The 14,640-nt window shown below is 43.1% G+C and overlaps 1 protein-coding gene across 1 annotated transcript in view; it reads left to right on the forward strand.

Annotated features, from left to right (window-relative positions):
* Positions 1–4,018: 4,018 nt before the first annotated feature.
* SORCS3 (sortilin related VPS10 domain containing receptor 3) overlaps positions 4,019–14,640 on the forward strand; it is a 716,202-nt gene continuing 705,580 nt past the window's right edge. Inside the window, exon 1 of the mRNA XM_087725809.1 lies at positions 4,019–6,252. Within this exon, the coding sequence (XP_087581935.1) occupies positions 5,461–6,252 (792 nt within the window). The 5' untranslated portion in view covers positions 4,019–5,460. The remainder of the gene's footprint in view (positions 6,253–14,640) is intronic.

Below are 14,640 nucleotides of genomic sequence, written 5' to 3' on the forward strand. Positions count from 1 at the left end.
AAATGGAATACTCCTGGACCTGATATACTGTACAAACTACTGTATATCATGCCCTGATGGGGGCCAATAGGGCCATAGTACTAGTCATGTCATTTGCCTCTTGATTGGACCATTATAAAATGTTCTGTGGGACTGCTACCAAAATCACTCAGAAGATTCAAGCAAGGCAAAATGTATTCCTAAAATTCTGATTGGGAGAAAGTATAAAAATTATGTACAGATTGGTATGATTATGAATAAATAGGATATTTGGAGCTTAGTCCTTAGTTTCTTTTATTTTCAGTTTGCTATCTAAGATGGGTCATTTATTTTAATTTGGGCCAATTCGTATTTCGTATTTCGTATTTATTATAATTTATAGGCCGCCCTTTTCCCTGAGGGGACTCAGGGCGGCTTACAAAACGCGGGAAAGGGGGTACAAGACAAAAAACATAAGACAATACATAATTTTAAAAATGAAGCACAACATTCATTCATCATTCGGGAGGGGACAACTAGATTTTTTATCCCCAGGCCTGACGGGATAGCCAGATCTTGAGGGCCGTGCGGAAGGCCTGGGCTGTGGTGAGGGTGCGAATCTCCACGGGGAGATTGTTCCATAGCGTCGGAGCTGCAACTGAGAAGGCTCTCCTCCGCGTAGTCGCCAGTCGGCACTGACTGGCGGATGGAATTCGGAGGAGGCCTACCCTGTGCGATCTGATGGGACGCAGGGAGGTAATTGGCAGAAGGCGGTCTCTCAAATAGCCAGATCCACTACCATGGAGCGCTTTGTAAGTGGTAAGTAGGACCTTGAAGTGCACCCGGAGACCAACAGGTAGCCAGCGCAGCTCGCGGAGGATCGGTGTTATGTGGGCGAACCGTGGTGCGCCCACGATCACTCGCGCGGCCGCATTCTGGACTAGCTGAAGTCGCCGGATGCTCTTCAAGGGCAGCCCCATGTAGAGCACGTTGCAGTATTCCAGCCTAGAGATCACAAGGGCTCAAGTGACTGTTGTGAGGGCCTCCCAGTTCAGGTAGGGCCGCAACTGGCGCATCAGGCGAACCTGAGCAAATGCCCCCCTGGTCACAGCTGACAAATGATGGTCGAAACTCAGCTGTGGGTCCAGGAGGACTCCCAAGTTGCGGACCCTGTCTGAGGGGTGTAAATTTTGTCCCCCCAGCCTGATTGATGGAACATTAGCCAAATTTTTGGGAGAAAAACACAACAGCCACTCGGTCTTTTCCGGGTTGAGTACCAGTTTGTTAGCTCTCATCCAGTCTTTAACAGCCTCAAGGCCCCGGTTCATCACTTCCACCGCTTCATTGAGTTGGCACGGGGCGGACAGATACAACTGTGTATCGTCCGCATATTGGTGGTATTTTATCCCGTGCCTTCGAATGATCTCGCCCAGCGGTTTCATGTATATGTTAAATAGTAGGGGGGATAAGACCGAACCCTGCGGCACACCACAAGTAAGGGGCCTTGGGGACGATCTCTGCCCCCCCACCAACACCGACTGCGACCTGTCCGAGAGGTAGGAGGAGAACCACTGCAAAACAGTGCCGCCCACCCCCACCTCCCGCAGTCGTCGCAGAAGGATACCATGGTCGATGGTATCGAAAGCCGCTGAGAGGTCAAGGAGAACCAGGATGGAGGCATAGCCTCCATCTCTGGCTCTCCAGAGATCATCGGTCAATGCGACCAAAGCGGTTTCTGTGCTGTAGCCGGGCCTGAAGCCAGACTGGAAGGGGTCAAGATAGTTAGCTTCCTCCAAGGTACGCTGAAGCTGGAAGGCCACCACCTTCTCAACAACCTTCCCCACAAAGGGGAGGTTGGAGACTGGACGATAGTTGTTAAGAATTGCTGGATCCAAGGACGGTTTCTTCAGGAGGGGTCTCACCACCGCCGCCTTCAGCGCGGTGGGGAGATGCCCCTCCCGAAGAGAGGTGGTAACAACCGCCTGGATCCAGCCTCGTGTCACCTCACTGCTGTTGGCAACCAGCCAGGAGGGACACGGGTCCAGTATACAGGTGGAGGCACTCACAGCTCGCATAGCCTTGTCCACATCCCCGGAGGCAACATCCTGAAACTCAACCCAGAGATGGTCTGCCAGATCATTCCCCTGTGTCTCGGCTGGATCTGCAAGAGTGGAGTCCAGGTCCGATCGAAACCGAGCAACTTTGTCCGCCAAGAACTGTACATACTCCTCAGCCTTACCCTGCAAGGGGTTCTCCGTCTCCCTCCTATTTAGGAGGGAGCGGGTTATCCTGAACAGGGCGGCTGGGCGAGACTCGGCGGACGCTACCAAGGAGGCAATGTATGATCTTTTGGCTGTTCTTAGAGCCCGAATATACTCCTTGGTGCAAGCTGTCAACAGTGCCCGGCTCGACTCGGACCTATCAGACCTCCACAGGTGCAATAGGCTGCTTCTAACAACACCAATACATTCTAAAAGGCTTAGAAGCACAGTAATAAATAAAGCACCTGCTTCTTTAGCAACTGGTTCCAAGATGTCTTTTGCCTTTGATATGAGAATTCCATATTATTTATTAATTGTAGAAGAACTTTTATCATATGAGCAAAGTTGGAGCAGGGATAGGAAGTTTCATGTAGCTATCCATTTTTCCAACTGTGACAATACATGTGAAAAAGTGCAGAAAGTTGGGATAATCTCTAGGCACAGGCAGAATGCTTATATTTTACGGAGGCTAATCTTGTGAAAACCAAGGAATCCTATATGCACAAAAACAGGATCTGTCAAGGTGTGGAAGTAAGGTTAAAGATAAGATTATAAAAAAATCTACATAAACCTGTTTCTTCTTTGCCAAGAAGCCTTAAGAGCGATTACTGTATATTTATATCACCTCTTCCCCAAGCATGTATTGACACACTGATGATAAGACAGCCAAGGTTAGATCTTAGTGTACTCAATAAATATGTTATTCAGTTGGTCATGTATAGAGTTTGTAAATCATGTTTTTCTTTATTCATTGCAACTTGAAAAGGGAAAAAGATGAATGTGTGTCAAACATTTCCTATAATATTTACAAATTCCTGTCTTCTAGTAAAATCCCTGGAATATAAGGAATGTTCCCTGTGAATACAGATGAGAATCTGGCCCTTTCTGATCTCAGTCCTTTATTTAGACTCATCTTATGTTAAATAAAGACTGTAGAATATTTTACCCAACTCTGCCACTTGCTTCTTTATTGTCACCACAAAGTATAGTGGAAATGACTTGTCATCACTTTCTCTTGCAGATGGCAAGAATTTCAAGCCACTCCAGATTTACTTCCAAGAAGTTGTGTTAAATAATTTGTTCTCACTTGTTAGTTTACATCTGTTCAGTGTTTAGGAATGTTTTTTAGTTAAAATCCCCGATGGGTCTGGCTGAAAATGTAAATCAATCCACAAAAGAGTGGGGTGGCTTGTAAGAGATAAATGCAGAATCAATCCTGCTACAGGAAAGGATAATGAATTGGCATAACATTAACTTTGTAGCTTGTTGGAAAGCAAAATAAGCAGAGTGACAGTAAGAAATCCTTATAATGAAAATCTTATTAGCCTGTCAATACCATCCAAATAATCCTGGCTTCCCAGAGACAACAGGAGGCTCCAGGAGAAATTTGTGGGTTGACTTTGTTTCTTTTCCTACAAGCCTGTCCGGGCTCAATTCTTCCAGTTTCTTCCTTTGAAACGAACTTGCTCCTTTTTGAGACACTGGTACATCTCTGTAGGACTATGATCCTGAATGTTCAGGTGATAAAATATTACATAGCTAAGGCAATAATGTTCTGGTCTTATTTGGCCCCGCCCATAACTTCTCTGTGCAACAACTTGGGAAATTCACTTGCAATATTTTTGAATTTTGGGCTGAGATAATTTCTGTGAAACTACTGGTACACTGTTGCTCAGCACTCATTTTTAAAAGTAAGACTAGTTACCTAGTAATATCCATCCATCCATCCATCCATCCATCCATCCATCCATCCATCTATCTATCTATCTATCATCTATCTATCTATCTATCATCTGTCTGTCTGTCTGTCTGTCTGTCTGTCTATCTATCTATCTATCTATCTATCTATCTATCTATCTATCTATCTATCTATCTATCTATCTATCTATCTATCTATCTATCTATCTATCTATATTCCTAGATCTCTATATGGAAGTGATAGCCAATTTCCCAGCTCCTTTGATTTCCTTGCCAATGCAGGTTGGGATGCCTACCATCTCAAGCTGTGGCTTTCTGATGCTTCCTGAGTGCTCCAAAAGCATCCACAGGTGTGTGTGTGTGTGTGTGTGTGTGTGTATGTGTTTGTGTGTGTGTGTGTGTGTGTAAAGGATTAGGATCAGCAGGCAATGGAACTCTCCCCAAGGAAGAGTAACACCCCCTCTTAAAAATGGCAGACTAAAGCCCCTAGTTCTCAAGGTGGTTTGCTTCCAAGTACACGCGATGGCACTGCCTACCTGCCTGTCCGCCCAGCTTGAGAAGAGACGGTCCACGGGAACAAGCCGTTCTTTCTACGGCTGCCCTTACAAGTTCCCAAATCTAGAACCGAGATCCTGCGCCTGCTGCTCTTGAACCCTCGGAGTGACTGCCGATCCTAACTGGAATAGATTAGTGCCAGTCACGCTGTCGCCCTCTGCCCCTCCTCCCCGCTGTTAGGGCTCACCCTTGCACACGCACAAATCTCTGCCTGTTACTTCAATGGCTTCTGCTGAGATTTGTCAGCGGTGCGGAGGAAGCACTGGCGACCCTTTTTCTAGCGATTGGAAAATCCCCGAGAGGAACGGGGGAGGGGGGGAGAGACCTTTCGTTCGGCAGCGGCATTGGCCGCTCGCTTCCTATTCTCACCGCCAGGAAAGCGAGGAGAAAACCCCCGGCGGTGGTCCTCCTCTAGGCTTCTCTCGTCGGCTGTTGTTGTTTTCCTGCCCACGCGCGCCAGCGTAGTTTCCTTACACTCGCCCTGTTAAGCACCGAGGCATCCGCTCGGGCGCGCACACACCGCCGGATTCCGCTGGAAGTGCAGCGTGGTTGGTGAATTGCTGGTGTATTTCATCCGTGGCGTTTGGCTCGGGAGTAGCAGCTCCTCCCCTTGGTGGTGCTGTCCTCTTACTTGATCAAATCCTCGAACGTGAACAGTGTCACTGAAAAGCACGTTTTTTTAAAAAGAAAAAGAAAAGAAAAGAAAAGAAAGAAAAGGAAAGAGAAAAATCCAGCAACAGTGAAAGTACAGAATCCAACTACAGGACTTTTTGTTTTTGTTGTTATTTTTTTTAAAAGAAAAAAAAACCAACCCCAAACGCCCCAAAACGAAATCTCTGCACCTCAATCTCAGAGGTTGAAAAAAAAGGTGGAAGAAGAAAGGTTTGGCTGCAAAATAATAATAATCTGCTGGCCGCTGCGCTCCCTACCTCCCGCTTAGAAAGGACCCCCACCCCTCTCACCATACATACCCAATTCTCTGCAAGGCATGGAGAGAGGGGCTGGCTGGTTCTCTGGCTGCTGCGTCGCTTGGATCGCCTCGGCATGGCTTTTCTTTGGCGCTGGGTCTTTCGTCGGGGCTGAGATAACTTGCCGATCTTGTTTCCAGTCGTCTTTATCGCCCACATCTTTCCGGGTGAAGCTGCTGCAGTTGCCGTCGCCGCTGGAGGTTCCTCGGAGAGTGAAACTCGGACCAAGCGGCGACGAAGACGGGGAAACCCTTCGGGAGAATCCTCGTGGAGGATGGGGTGCATCGGGAGAGGCCGTGGAGGAGGAGGGCGAAGCGACGGGAGCGCCCCGAAAGGATCCCGGGCCGGAGAGGGCTCAAGGCACCGCACCCGAGGAAGCCACCGGCGGACTCCCGAAGGAAACCGAGAGGGCGAGCCGGAGCCCCGACCTCGGCGGCTTCCACCAACTCGGGAATAGGGTGGAGGACAGGGGAAGCTCCTTGCCTTCAGTCTGGGCAGAGACGCAACAGATGCCCGGAGGAGGGTCTGTTGGGGAATCGCCGGGCGGCAGCCCCAGAGCACGGAGGAGCAGCGAGGATTGGCAACCCTTCGGCCCGGACCGGCGCGGGGCAGAAGGAGGTGGTTGGGACGCCGCCTCTCCGGACGTCCAGAAAGCCCGAATTCCTGGCAGAGGCTCCAAAGAGGAAGGGCGGCTGGGCAAACTGCGCGGGGGCGGAGGCGAAGAGTTGAAACTGTCCAGCACGACCTTTGCCCTGAACGGAGACTCGGCCCACAACCAGGCGATGGTGCACTGGTCCGGCTACAACAGCAGCGTAAGTCGACGAGACGGCCAGGGGCGGGGGGGGGGGGGCTGGAGGGGCGAAGGATGGGGAGCGGGGGGGGGGGGTTGTCTCCCTCTTCAAACCCGGCAGACCTTCACCAGTGGCTTCTCGGTCTTTTCCCGGGTGCAAAAGTTTCTTGCTGCGTCGGACGCTGGGCTGGTTTGCGGGAGAAACTCGCGCCGAGTGTCTCAAATCTTTTTTGGCAACGGAGCACTAGCTTTATCAGCACCACGGAGAGGGAAGTCGGGGTTCTTTCTATCCGCCCTTCCAAGGATGACTGTGGGCCGCTGGAGGAAAGTTAGATGTGCTTTGTGTTTTAGCAGTGGTCTCCCCCCCACCTCCTTCTTTGCTTTTTGTTTTAAAACTACTATTGCGCTCGGAAGAGAATTGTGCTTCTTGCTTGATTTACAACGCAGTCACACCGTTGATTTCCCTGTCTTATTCCCCTCCCCCGTTTGTAATAGGGGGTGAGGGGTGGGATGGGGGGAGAAGATGCTTCAGTGGCACTGTGCTGAAAAATGAGTAACGAGGAGTGGGAGCGAGAGAGAAGGACGGTGGCCTTCGCTGTTCAGAACCTGGCATTTGATTTATTAAGAAGTGATACACCCCCTTCCTCCTTTCCATATAAAGCAAACACTAGAAAAGGTTGCTTTCAAACTAATCGGTGGAAATCAACTTTCCCTTACCTGCAGAAATAACACATTTCTACATTTATAAATGCATACACGTATATAAATGCCACAGATGATTCTTGTACGTATGTACGTACAATCGCACATACATATATTGTATATTGAGTAGAAGATCTCTAGAATTTCCTATAGATTATGCATTAAGAATCTTTCTCTGTTTTTCTTCTCATAAACTCAGTTTTATCAAAAGGTGGCGCCCTTGAAATCTGATTTGAGTAGCTGTACTGGCGGATGGAGCAATATTACATGCCATGCATTTGTTGGAAAGAGCAGTGAAAGGGACATTGTTAAATTAGAAACACAACTAGCTAGAATCTGGGTTTATAATCCTTGTAGGACAACCATAGGAAGAATGTTCAATTTTCTCTTAACATTTATGTAGAAATGTTATGGTCAGTTCTCCTATAACAGGAGAACTGTTGGCAGGAGACTATTTATTTGAAGGCTTGGATACAACCTGTTGAAGACAATGTGCTTATTATTTTCTTCCTTTTTGTTTTTGCATGTACTGTAGTCAGCTATAGAACATATCTGAGTTTGAAAATTCAATATTCACCTACAGATTCAAACTTCCTATTCCCAGGTCGCTAATTGGTCATTTATGGTCCCAAGTTTGAATCTGTATTTCTATATGATCAGAAACAACAACACTTTTTCTGGTGTCTATTTATTTTCAGAAAATGTTATCTTTGGCTTAAGATTTCTTTAACAATGCAGAGTTAGATGCATATTCTTCTGTAGGGCCCTGTTGTAGCTGCCATTTTTGCTAAATATAAAATCAGTTTTATGTCTTAAAAGAGTGCCATGTCTACATTTGGCACTATGTTTGAGTAATATATATATAATAAAACCTGCAGTCCCTTCTTTTTCATGCTTTAAGGGTGTGGTGGTTTGTGTCTGCCAAAATAGCTGATTAGTGATATGGATATTCTGTGTGAATTTTGAATTCCTATTATAAGATTTCAGAAGAGTTCCAATGCTTTTGAGACGAAGACTTCCTCCCCCCCGCCAATACATTTTAAATGCCTATATGAAGTAGTATAATTCTCAATATAAAAGTAAGTGCTTCTCAGTGGTTGTATAGTTGGATTGCATGATGTAGGAAATCAAAATGAAGGAATGTAGAAATAGTACATTGCAGTAGCATTCTGATCTTTTTGATATTTCAAGTGGAAAGACAGTATCTGCTAGCAAAGAAACCGCATTTCATAGATGAAATGGGTTATTTTGGTGTTTGCATGAAGGGAAAAACAAGTGAGCCATTAATAAATAAATTATATCCATCTATGATTTCAATAAGGAGAGGCTGAGAATTTGGGATTTTCCCCCTTACTCCTGGGAGAAAGCGTAACATTATGTTTGGGATTAATTGACTATATTTTTTTGAAAGCTGGGCTGCACTTCCCTGTAGAAGTCGAATGCTCAGTTTGACTGAAAAAAGACAAAGTTACCAAGATGAGAAAGAAAGAAAGAAAGAAAGAAAGAAAGAAAGAAAGAAAGAAAGAAAGAAAGAAAGAAAGAAAGAAACCCATACTCTCTGATGAAAGTCTGGCTCCTTTTTCTTGTCTGCTGCAGCCTTTCCTCTTCCCTGTTTAATAAGTGGGAGGAGGTCAGCCAATTGGTTTAAAGCAGCACAGCAAAATGGTGATTTAACTCAGATTAGATCTCAAAACTATTGCCTACTTTACCACAATACTTTATTACCCTCTGCAGTTGGGAACTTATTTCCTGAATGCAAAACATCAGGACAATGGAATACAAAGATGTGTCTCTTCACACTACTGGCTATGTTATGCTGTCTTGAGTAGCCCAATTTTCACTATTGAATATACTGATGTGACACACACTAAGAGCAGTAGCATATACTCACACCTTCTGTCTGTTTCTAAAAGTTTGACTCATTAGTGCTTGGCTTTTGGCAGTCTCCTCTCTGGAATAAAGATACCGTGTTTGTCTCTCTTTCTGTGTATTACAGAGTGTGTGCATTACAAATATTAATAAAAACATATGTATTGAATTTAGAAAGTAGGGTCAACAAATTGATGGTGAGATTTTAAAAAGCAGATAAAAGACAATGAAAAATAGTTTTCTTTGTTAGACAATTCATTTTGAAGCAAATTAGAAGACATTAACACATTAACCTTGGGATGTGGACAAGTGATACTGTTTACATATGAATATATAGATAATTTGTATAGTATGTGTAGGTAAGATATGTCTAGTTAAATCAATTAATTCACTGGCATCCCACTTTCTTTGTATAGTTATTCATCTGCACTAACATGGGGCAATGGAATTAAAATATGGCTTGCTTCCATTTCTCATCTATGGAATTTTGGCAATATGAATATGCAATCCATAAAAATTTCTTATGTAAAATGTATCTATGCATACAATCTAAATAATATGCACTTCTGGGTAGAAGAATGTACAGATTGACTCTACAAGTATTGGGTTGGATTCCCATGATTCCCAGCCAGTCTTTGATCAAATTGAAATGATAAAAGTTGCCCATCATATCTGGAAAGCTATAAAATAAGTAGAGTGGGGTCAGTCTGTAGGTGTATATATTTGTGTGTGTATATATATACATGCTACCTTCTGACATGCTACATGCTACCTTCTGCATTAACATCACTAATATATTGCTATTTTTTTTGTTTAAGTGGAACATTAGTATAAAGGGATTTTCATTTATTATTTTTGTATCCCTCTCCTTATTTCAAGTCTGCCTTTTGCTTTCTTCTTTTTTTGGACTAGCCTCTCTTGTTCATCAACTTTCAATTTTGTCCTTAAGAGTTGTTCACATTGTAAAGCCTTTTTGTCTCATTTCAGTGGCATTCTTCTATTCTTTTATCATATCTGTGCTAGCTCTACAACAAGTACCTGGGCTCTTCTAGCTATCTATTGTACCTATTATGTGTTTCATATCCACATTGGCTTCCTGACCTGTATAATTGGTGTGGAAAAATAACACTCAGTTTTCATCATTTAGTATCATATGTTCATGGTTCAATATGTTACTGGTTGTGTGTGTGTGTGTGTGTGTGTGTGTGTGTGTGTGTCTGTGTCTGTGTGCAACTCTTGTTAATGTTCTTTAATGGAATGCCATAGGGGTGAAGTGACTGGGATAATCAAGAATATTGCTTTCAGGCTGGCAGGGAAAATTCAGGCATTCAAGGATGGCGTTTATTCTGATCCTGATAGAGAAACTACATTTTAACCAGTGCTAGTGGTCAGATCCTATCTAATAATCTATAGTTGGGTTTTTGTGTGGTTTTTTGTGACCACAGACTTTAAAACTCCAACTCCCAGTTGATGGTAGTCTAGTGTCCTATTTCCACTATATGTATAACTATCCTGTTTCTGGGTCCTTCCTTTGAGACAGAACAGGTGTTACTGCTTCCTTCCTTACTAGCTTATGATTCTTACAAATCTCTGGTTTGATATTATTAAAAAACCATGATGTGGAATGCAGGTCAATACAAAAAGCCGAGGTGGCGCAGTGGTTAAATGCAGCAGTGCAGGCTACTTCAGCTGACTGCAGTTCTGCAGTTCGGCTGTTCAAATCTCACCGGCTCAGGGTTGACTCAGCCTTCCATCTTTCCGAGGTGGGTAAAATGAGGACCCGGATTGTTGTTGGGGGCAATATGCTGACTCTGTAAACTGCTTAGAGAGGGCTGAAAGCCCTATGAAGCGTTATATAAATCTAACTGCTATTACTATTGTTATTGCTAAAATCAACATAATGTGATTTGCTTGAAGCAGGACAAAAGCCTGTTATGGAAAGAGGTTCTTAATTTTAAATTAGGAAAGAGAAAAATAAGATCCTGTCATGTGAGCCTAGAACATTGAGTTGAATAAATATTGGAATAATTAATTTCAATGTGTTGTGTAACCTGTGCCCTTAGCTTTTCTATGATTTTGAAATCAGATATCTGTCTATACTTTGCTGACTGAAAGAAGAGAGAGGACTTTGGATATGCTCACCCATTTTTGATTTATTTATTAATTTATAAAATTTATATGCCTCTCAGCTCACAGTGCAGTCCCTGCACTCTGCTTATTTAGGATATCACATTGTGCAAACCCATGAATTCCCCTGATGAAATGCAGCCTTTGACTACATTAGAGTTCTGAGAAAGGTTTTGTTAGAAGCAGCATAGCCTCAGAAGGCAGGATAAGAAGCAATGAATGAAAGCTAATCAAGGGGGGAAGCAACTTAGAACTAAGGAAGAATTTCCTGACAATGAGAACAATTGACCAATGGAACAGCTTGCCTTCAGAAGTTGTGGCTGCTCCATCAATGGAGGCTTTTAAAAAGAGATTGGACAGCAACTTGTTTGAAATGGTATAGGGCAGTGATGGCTAACCTTTTTTGTCATTGTGTGCCAAAAGCGTGTGCATGCACATGACAGCACACACGCACATGCCCACATCCATAATGCAATGTATGTGCGGCACCCAACTTGTACATGTGTGACCTCCATCTGTGTTCCCCCTCCCCACATATGTATGCATGACCTCCCTGTGCCCTCTTTTGGGCCTAGCAAGCCTCCCTGCAGCATCTTGGGACCAAAAATGGGCCTGGGGGGAGCACCACACCCCACAATCAGTTTTGGGCCTCCCAAGCCTCCCTGAAGTCTCCTTAAACAAAAATGGTCCACGGGGGGGTGCTGGACCCCCCCTGCTCCCCCACTCCCCCCATGCACATGCAACTCCCACCCCCATGTATGCACACACATCTCCTGCATGCGCCCCTTCTCCCAAGCATGCACATCAGAGACCCATAAATCAGCTGGCTGGTGAGAAGCATATGCGCATGCGTGGTGGAGCTGAGCTGGGATGATGGCACACGTGTCTGCAGAGAGGGCTCGGCGTGCCGTAGGTTAGCCGTCACAGGTATAGGGTCTCCTGCTTGAGCAGGGGATTATACTAGAAGACCTCCTATTATTTTTCTGCTATTAATATAAAAGTTGAGAAAGCTAGGTGCAATTAAAATCAGTATGGTAAGAGATTCAGAGTATAAATTAAATAGGCAGATGCAAAGTCCTTTTCAAAGTGGTGTTCAGAGTTCATTACGTGCTTTAGAGATTAAGTTGGGGTGTACAATTCTTCAAAGTGGCTGAGACCATTAAAATCTTTATTTTGAATTAATATACAAATATTCAGTATTAATATTGAGTCAATGTTAAAACATTGTCAGTGCATCTAATATGATATTCTCCCATTTATAAAATCATTTGGAGTAGCCTTGAGACTACGCTCACATAAAAATGGAAGTGAAAAAGGAAATGATGCAAAGACAAGATCAAATGAAAGCAAAACTAGCAATAAGATGAGCCCAAATGGAAGTTTTAAATGGAACATATCCATGTCTACATTCTGGCATTCATGCTTCCATCTGAAAGATACTGGGTATATATTTAATTTGTTGGATGACAAAGCACCATGTCTCATTTCAAAATCACTTAAGAGAGCATTCTTAAAACTGGGAGTAGTATAAAATACCTTGTAAATTAAGCAAGTCAATAAAATGTATAAAATCATCAAACATCATGGGAAGTGTGAACAAAGAAATACAATTTAAACACCTGGTCCACACACAAAGTAGAAAGATTCATACCCTCACATAGAAAGGAGCAGTAATAAAAAAAATACTAATTCTGCTCCACAATAGCTTCGGTTAGCCGTAGATAGATCTATTGGTCCTGTAAAGGATGCAGCAGTAACCTGATCCTGAATGGTTTAAGATTTTGTATGTCAATCGAATACTAATACTAAGAAATTAATACTAATTTCTTAAAATTATATGCTATTATAAGTACTCACTTTGGGTCCCACACCATGATGCCTCATTCTTTTTAGTGTTAACATCAGACATACTGTAGAACATATTATTTTAATTAAATCATTTGTTTACCATGACAATTTTCTGTCCAAGAAGGAAAGGTGATAAAATTGTTTTCTGTGATATACATGAATAAATGAAATAATTTTGCACTAGGTTTTAATACTTACAGTATGTTCTACCTGTTTATGCTATACATATATTACATATATTTATTTCTGTAAGTTGAAACTTCATTTCAAAAAGCAAATGTGAGTGGAATAGAGCAACTGAAGCCATCGAGTAGAATTGGGATTGGGACCTGTATGGACTCCCAAATTTTACATATTGCAAAGCTGTACGTGGGAAAGCAATGATATATATTTCTGGACTTCGTAGGCATGGACTTTAGAAGAAAATGTATTTTTAAAAGGATCCTGAATTCCTGTTCTTTGAAACAGGTCTTTTACAGATATGATTTCCAAGGTACACATGAACAGGGAAGGGAGACTGAAGTTCTGGCAGGCATAGATGTTTTCTTTGAAATCTTTTCACAGGAAGAGTCACTAACTGGTCTACATTTCATTGTGGTATGTGGTCAGAATAAAAATATCTCCTGTTCTTCTTCATCTAAGAATTAAATGACAAATCATTGAAAGCAACTGAGGACTATGGAACTATGTTTGGAAAATGTTTGGAAATGTTTATTTCACTTGTATGCCGCCCTATTCCCGAGGGACTCAGGGCGGCTAACAAACCAAAATGAGGGGGAGGGGGAATACAAACAACAAACGAGACAAAACGAGACAAAAAAAAGTTAAAAGATAAACAACAGTCGCAACAAATTTGAATGGGGCTGGGAACTCATCAGCCCCAAGCCTGCCGAAATAGCCAGGTCTTAATAGCTTTGCGGAAAGCCTGAAGGGTGTGGAGGGTCCGGATCTCCATGGGGAGATCGTTCCAAAGGGCCGGGGCAGCCACAGAGAAGGCCCTGCCCCGAGTGGTTGACAGTCGACATTGGCTAGCGGATGGTATTCGGAGGAGGCCCAATCTGTGGGATCTAATTGGATCTAATGTATGTGATTATTTACATGTTCCACAAAGTAAGATATGATTGTTGTAGAATAAGAGTATGTCAAAGAAGAGGCGACCAACTTATTCTCCAAAGCACCTGAAACAGGACAAGAAGCAATGGATGGAAACTAATCAAGGAGACAAGCAACCTAGAACTAAGAAGTTTCCTGACAGTTAAAACAATTAATCAATGAAAGGAATTGCCTCCAGAAGTTGTGGGTGCTCCAACAATGGAGGTTTTTAAGAAGACATTAATTTAATTTAATTTAAATTGATTTCTGACAATATATTAGCACTGGCTATTGTTTGCAATATTTCATCTCAATGAAGATTCTCAGTCATCCAGGTAGAGTTGTCTGAAAGTTGAGTCATGGCAATTAGACTTTTTTTAAATTTGAAATGTTTCGCTGCTTATCCAAGTAGTTTCTTCATTCAGAACAAGTTGATTAGGGGGGGCTCCTATGTGTCCTCCAGGGAGGTTTCACGCTTATACACACACATTATTTTTAATGGTAGAAAGTTTGCTTAGTAGGATACTTATCAGATGAGTTTAGAACAAATCACATAACTGAGTTCTTTTGTGGATAAAAATAAGCACTACTGTACATTGTAATTTACCATTATATATGACCCAAACTTTCCTATAAAAAGTTAAGGTCCCACAACATCTTGGCTTCTTATTGAAAGTCTACATGTGCTTACTTACAGGAAATATTCATTGAAAATCTCCAGAATAAGACAAATTAGGGCTGCTTGCAAAAGATTTTTCTTTGCTGGGTACCA

This window comes from Thamnophis sirtalis, unplaced genomic scaffold (assembly GCF_051295495.1).
Source record: "Thamnophis sirtalis isolate CommonGarterSnake01/CBP01778 unplaced genomic scaffold, rThaSir2_p1.2 scaffold_11, whole genome shotgun sequence".
Taxonomy (NCBI): Eukaryota; Metazoa; Chordata; class Lepidosauria; order Squamata; family Natricidae; genus Thamnophis; species Thamnophis sirtalis.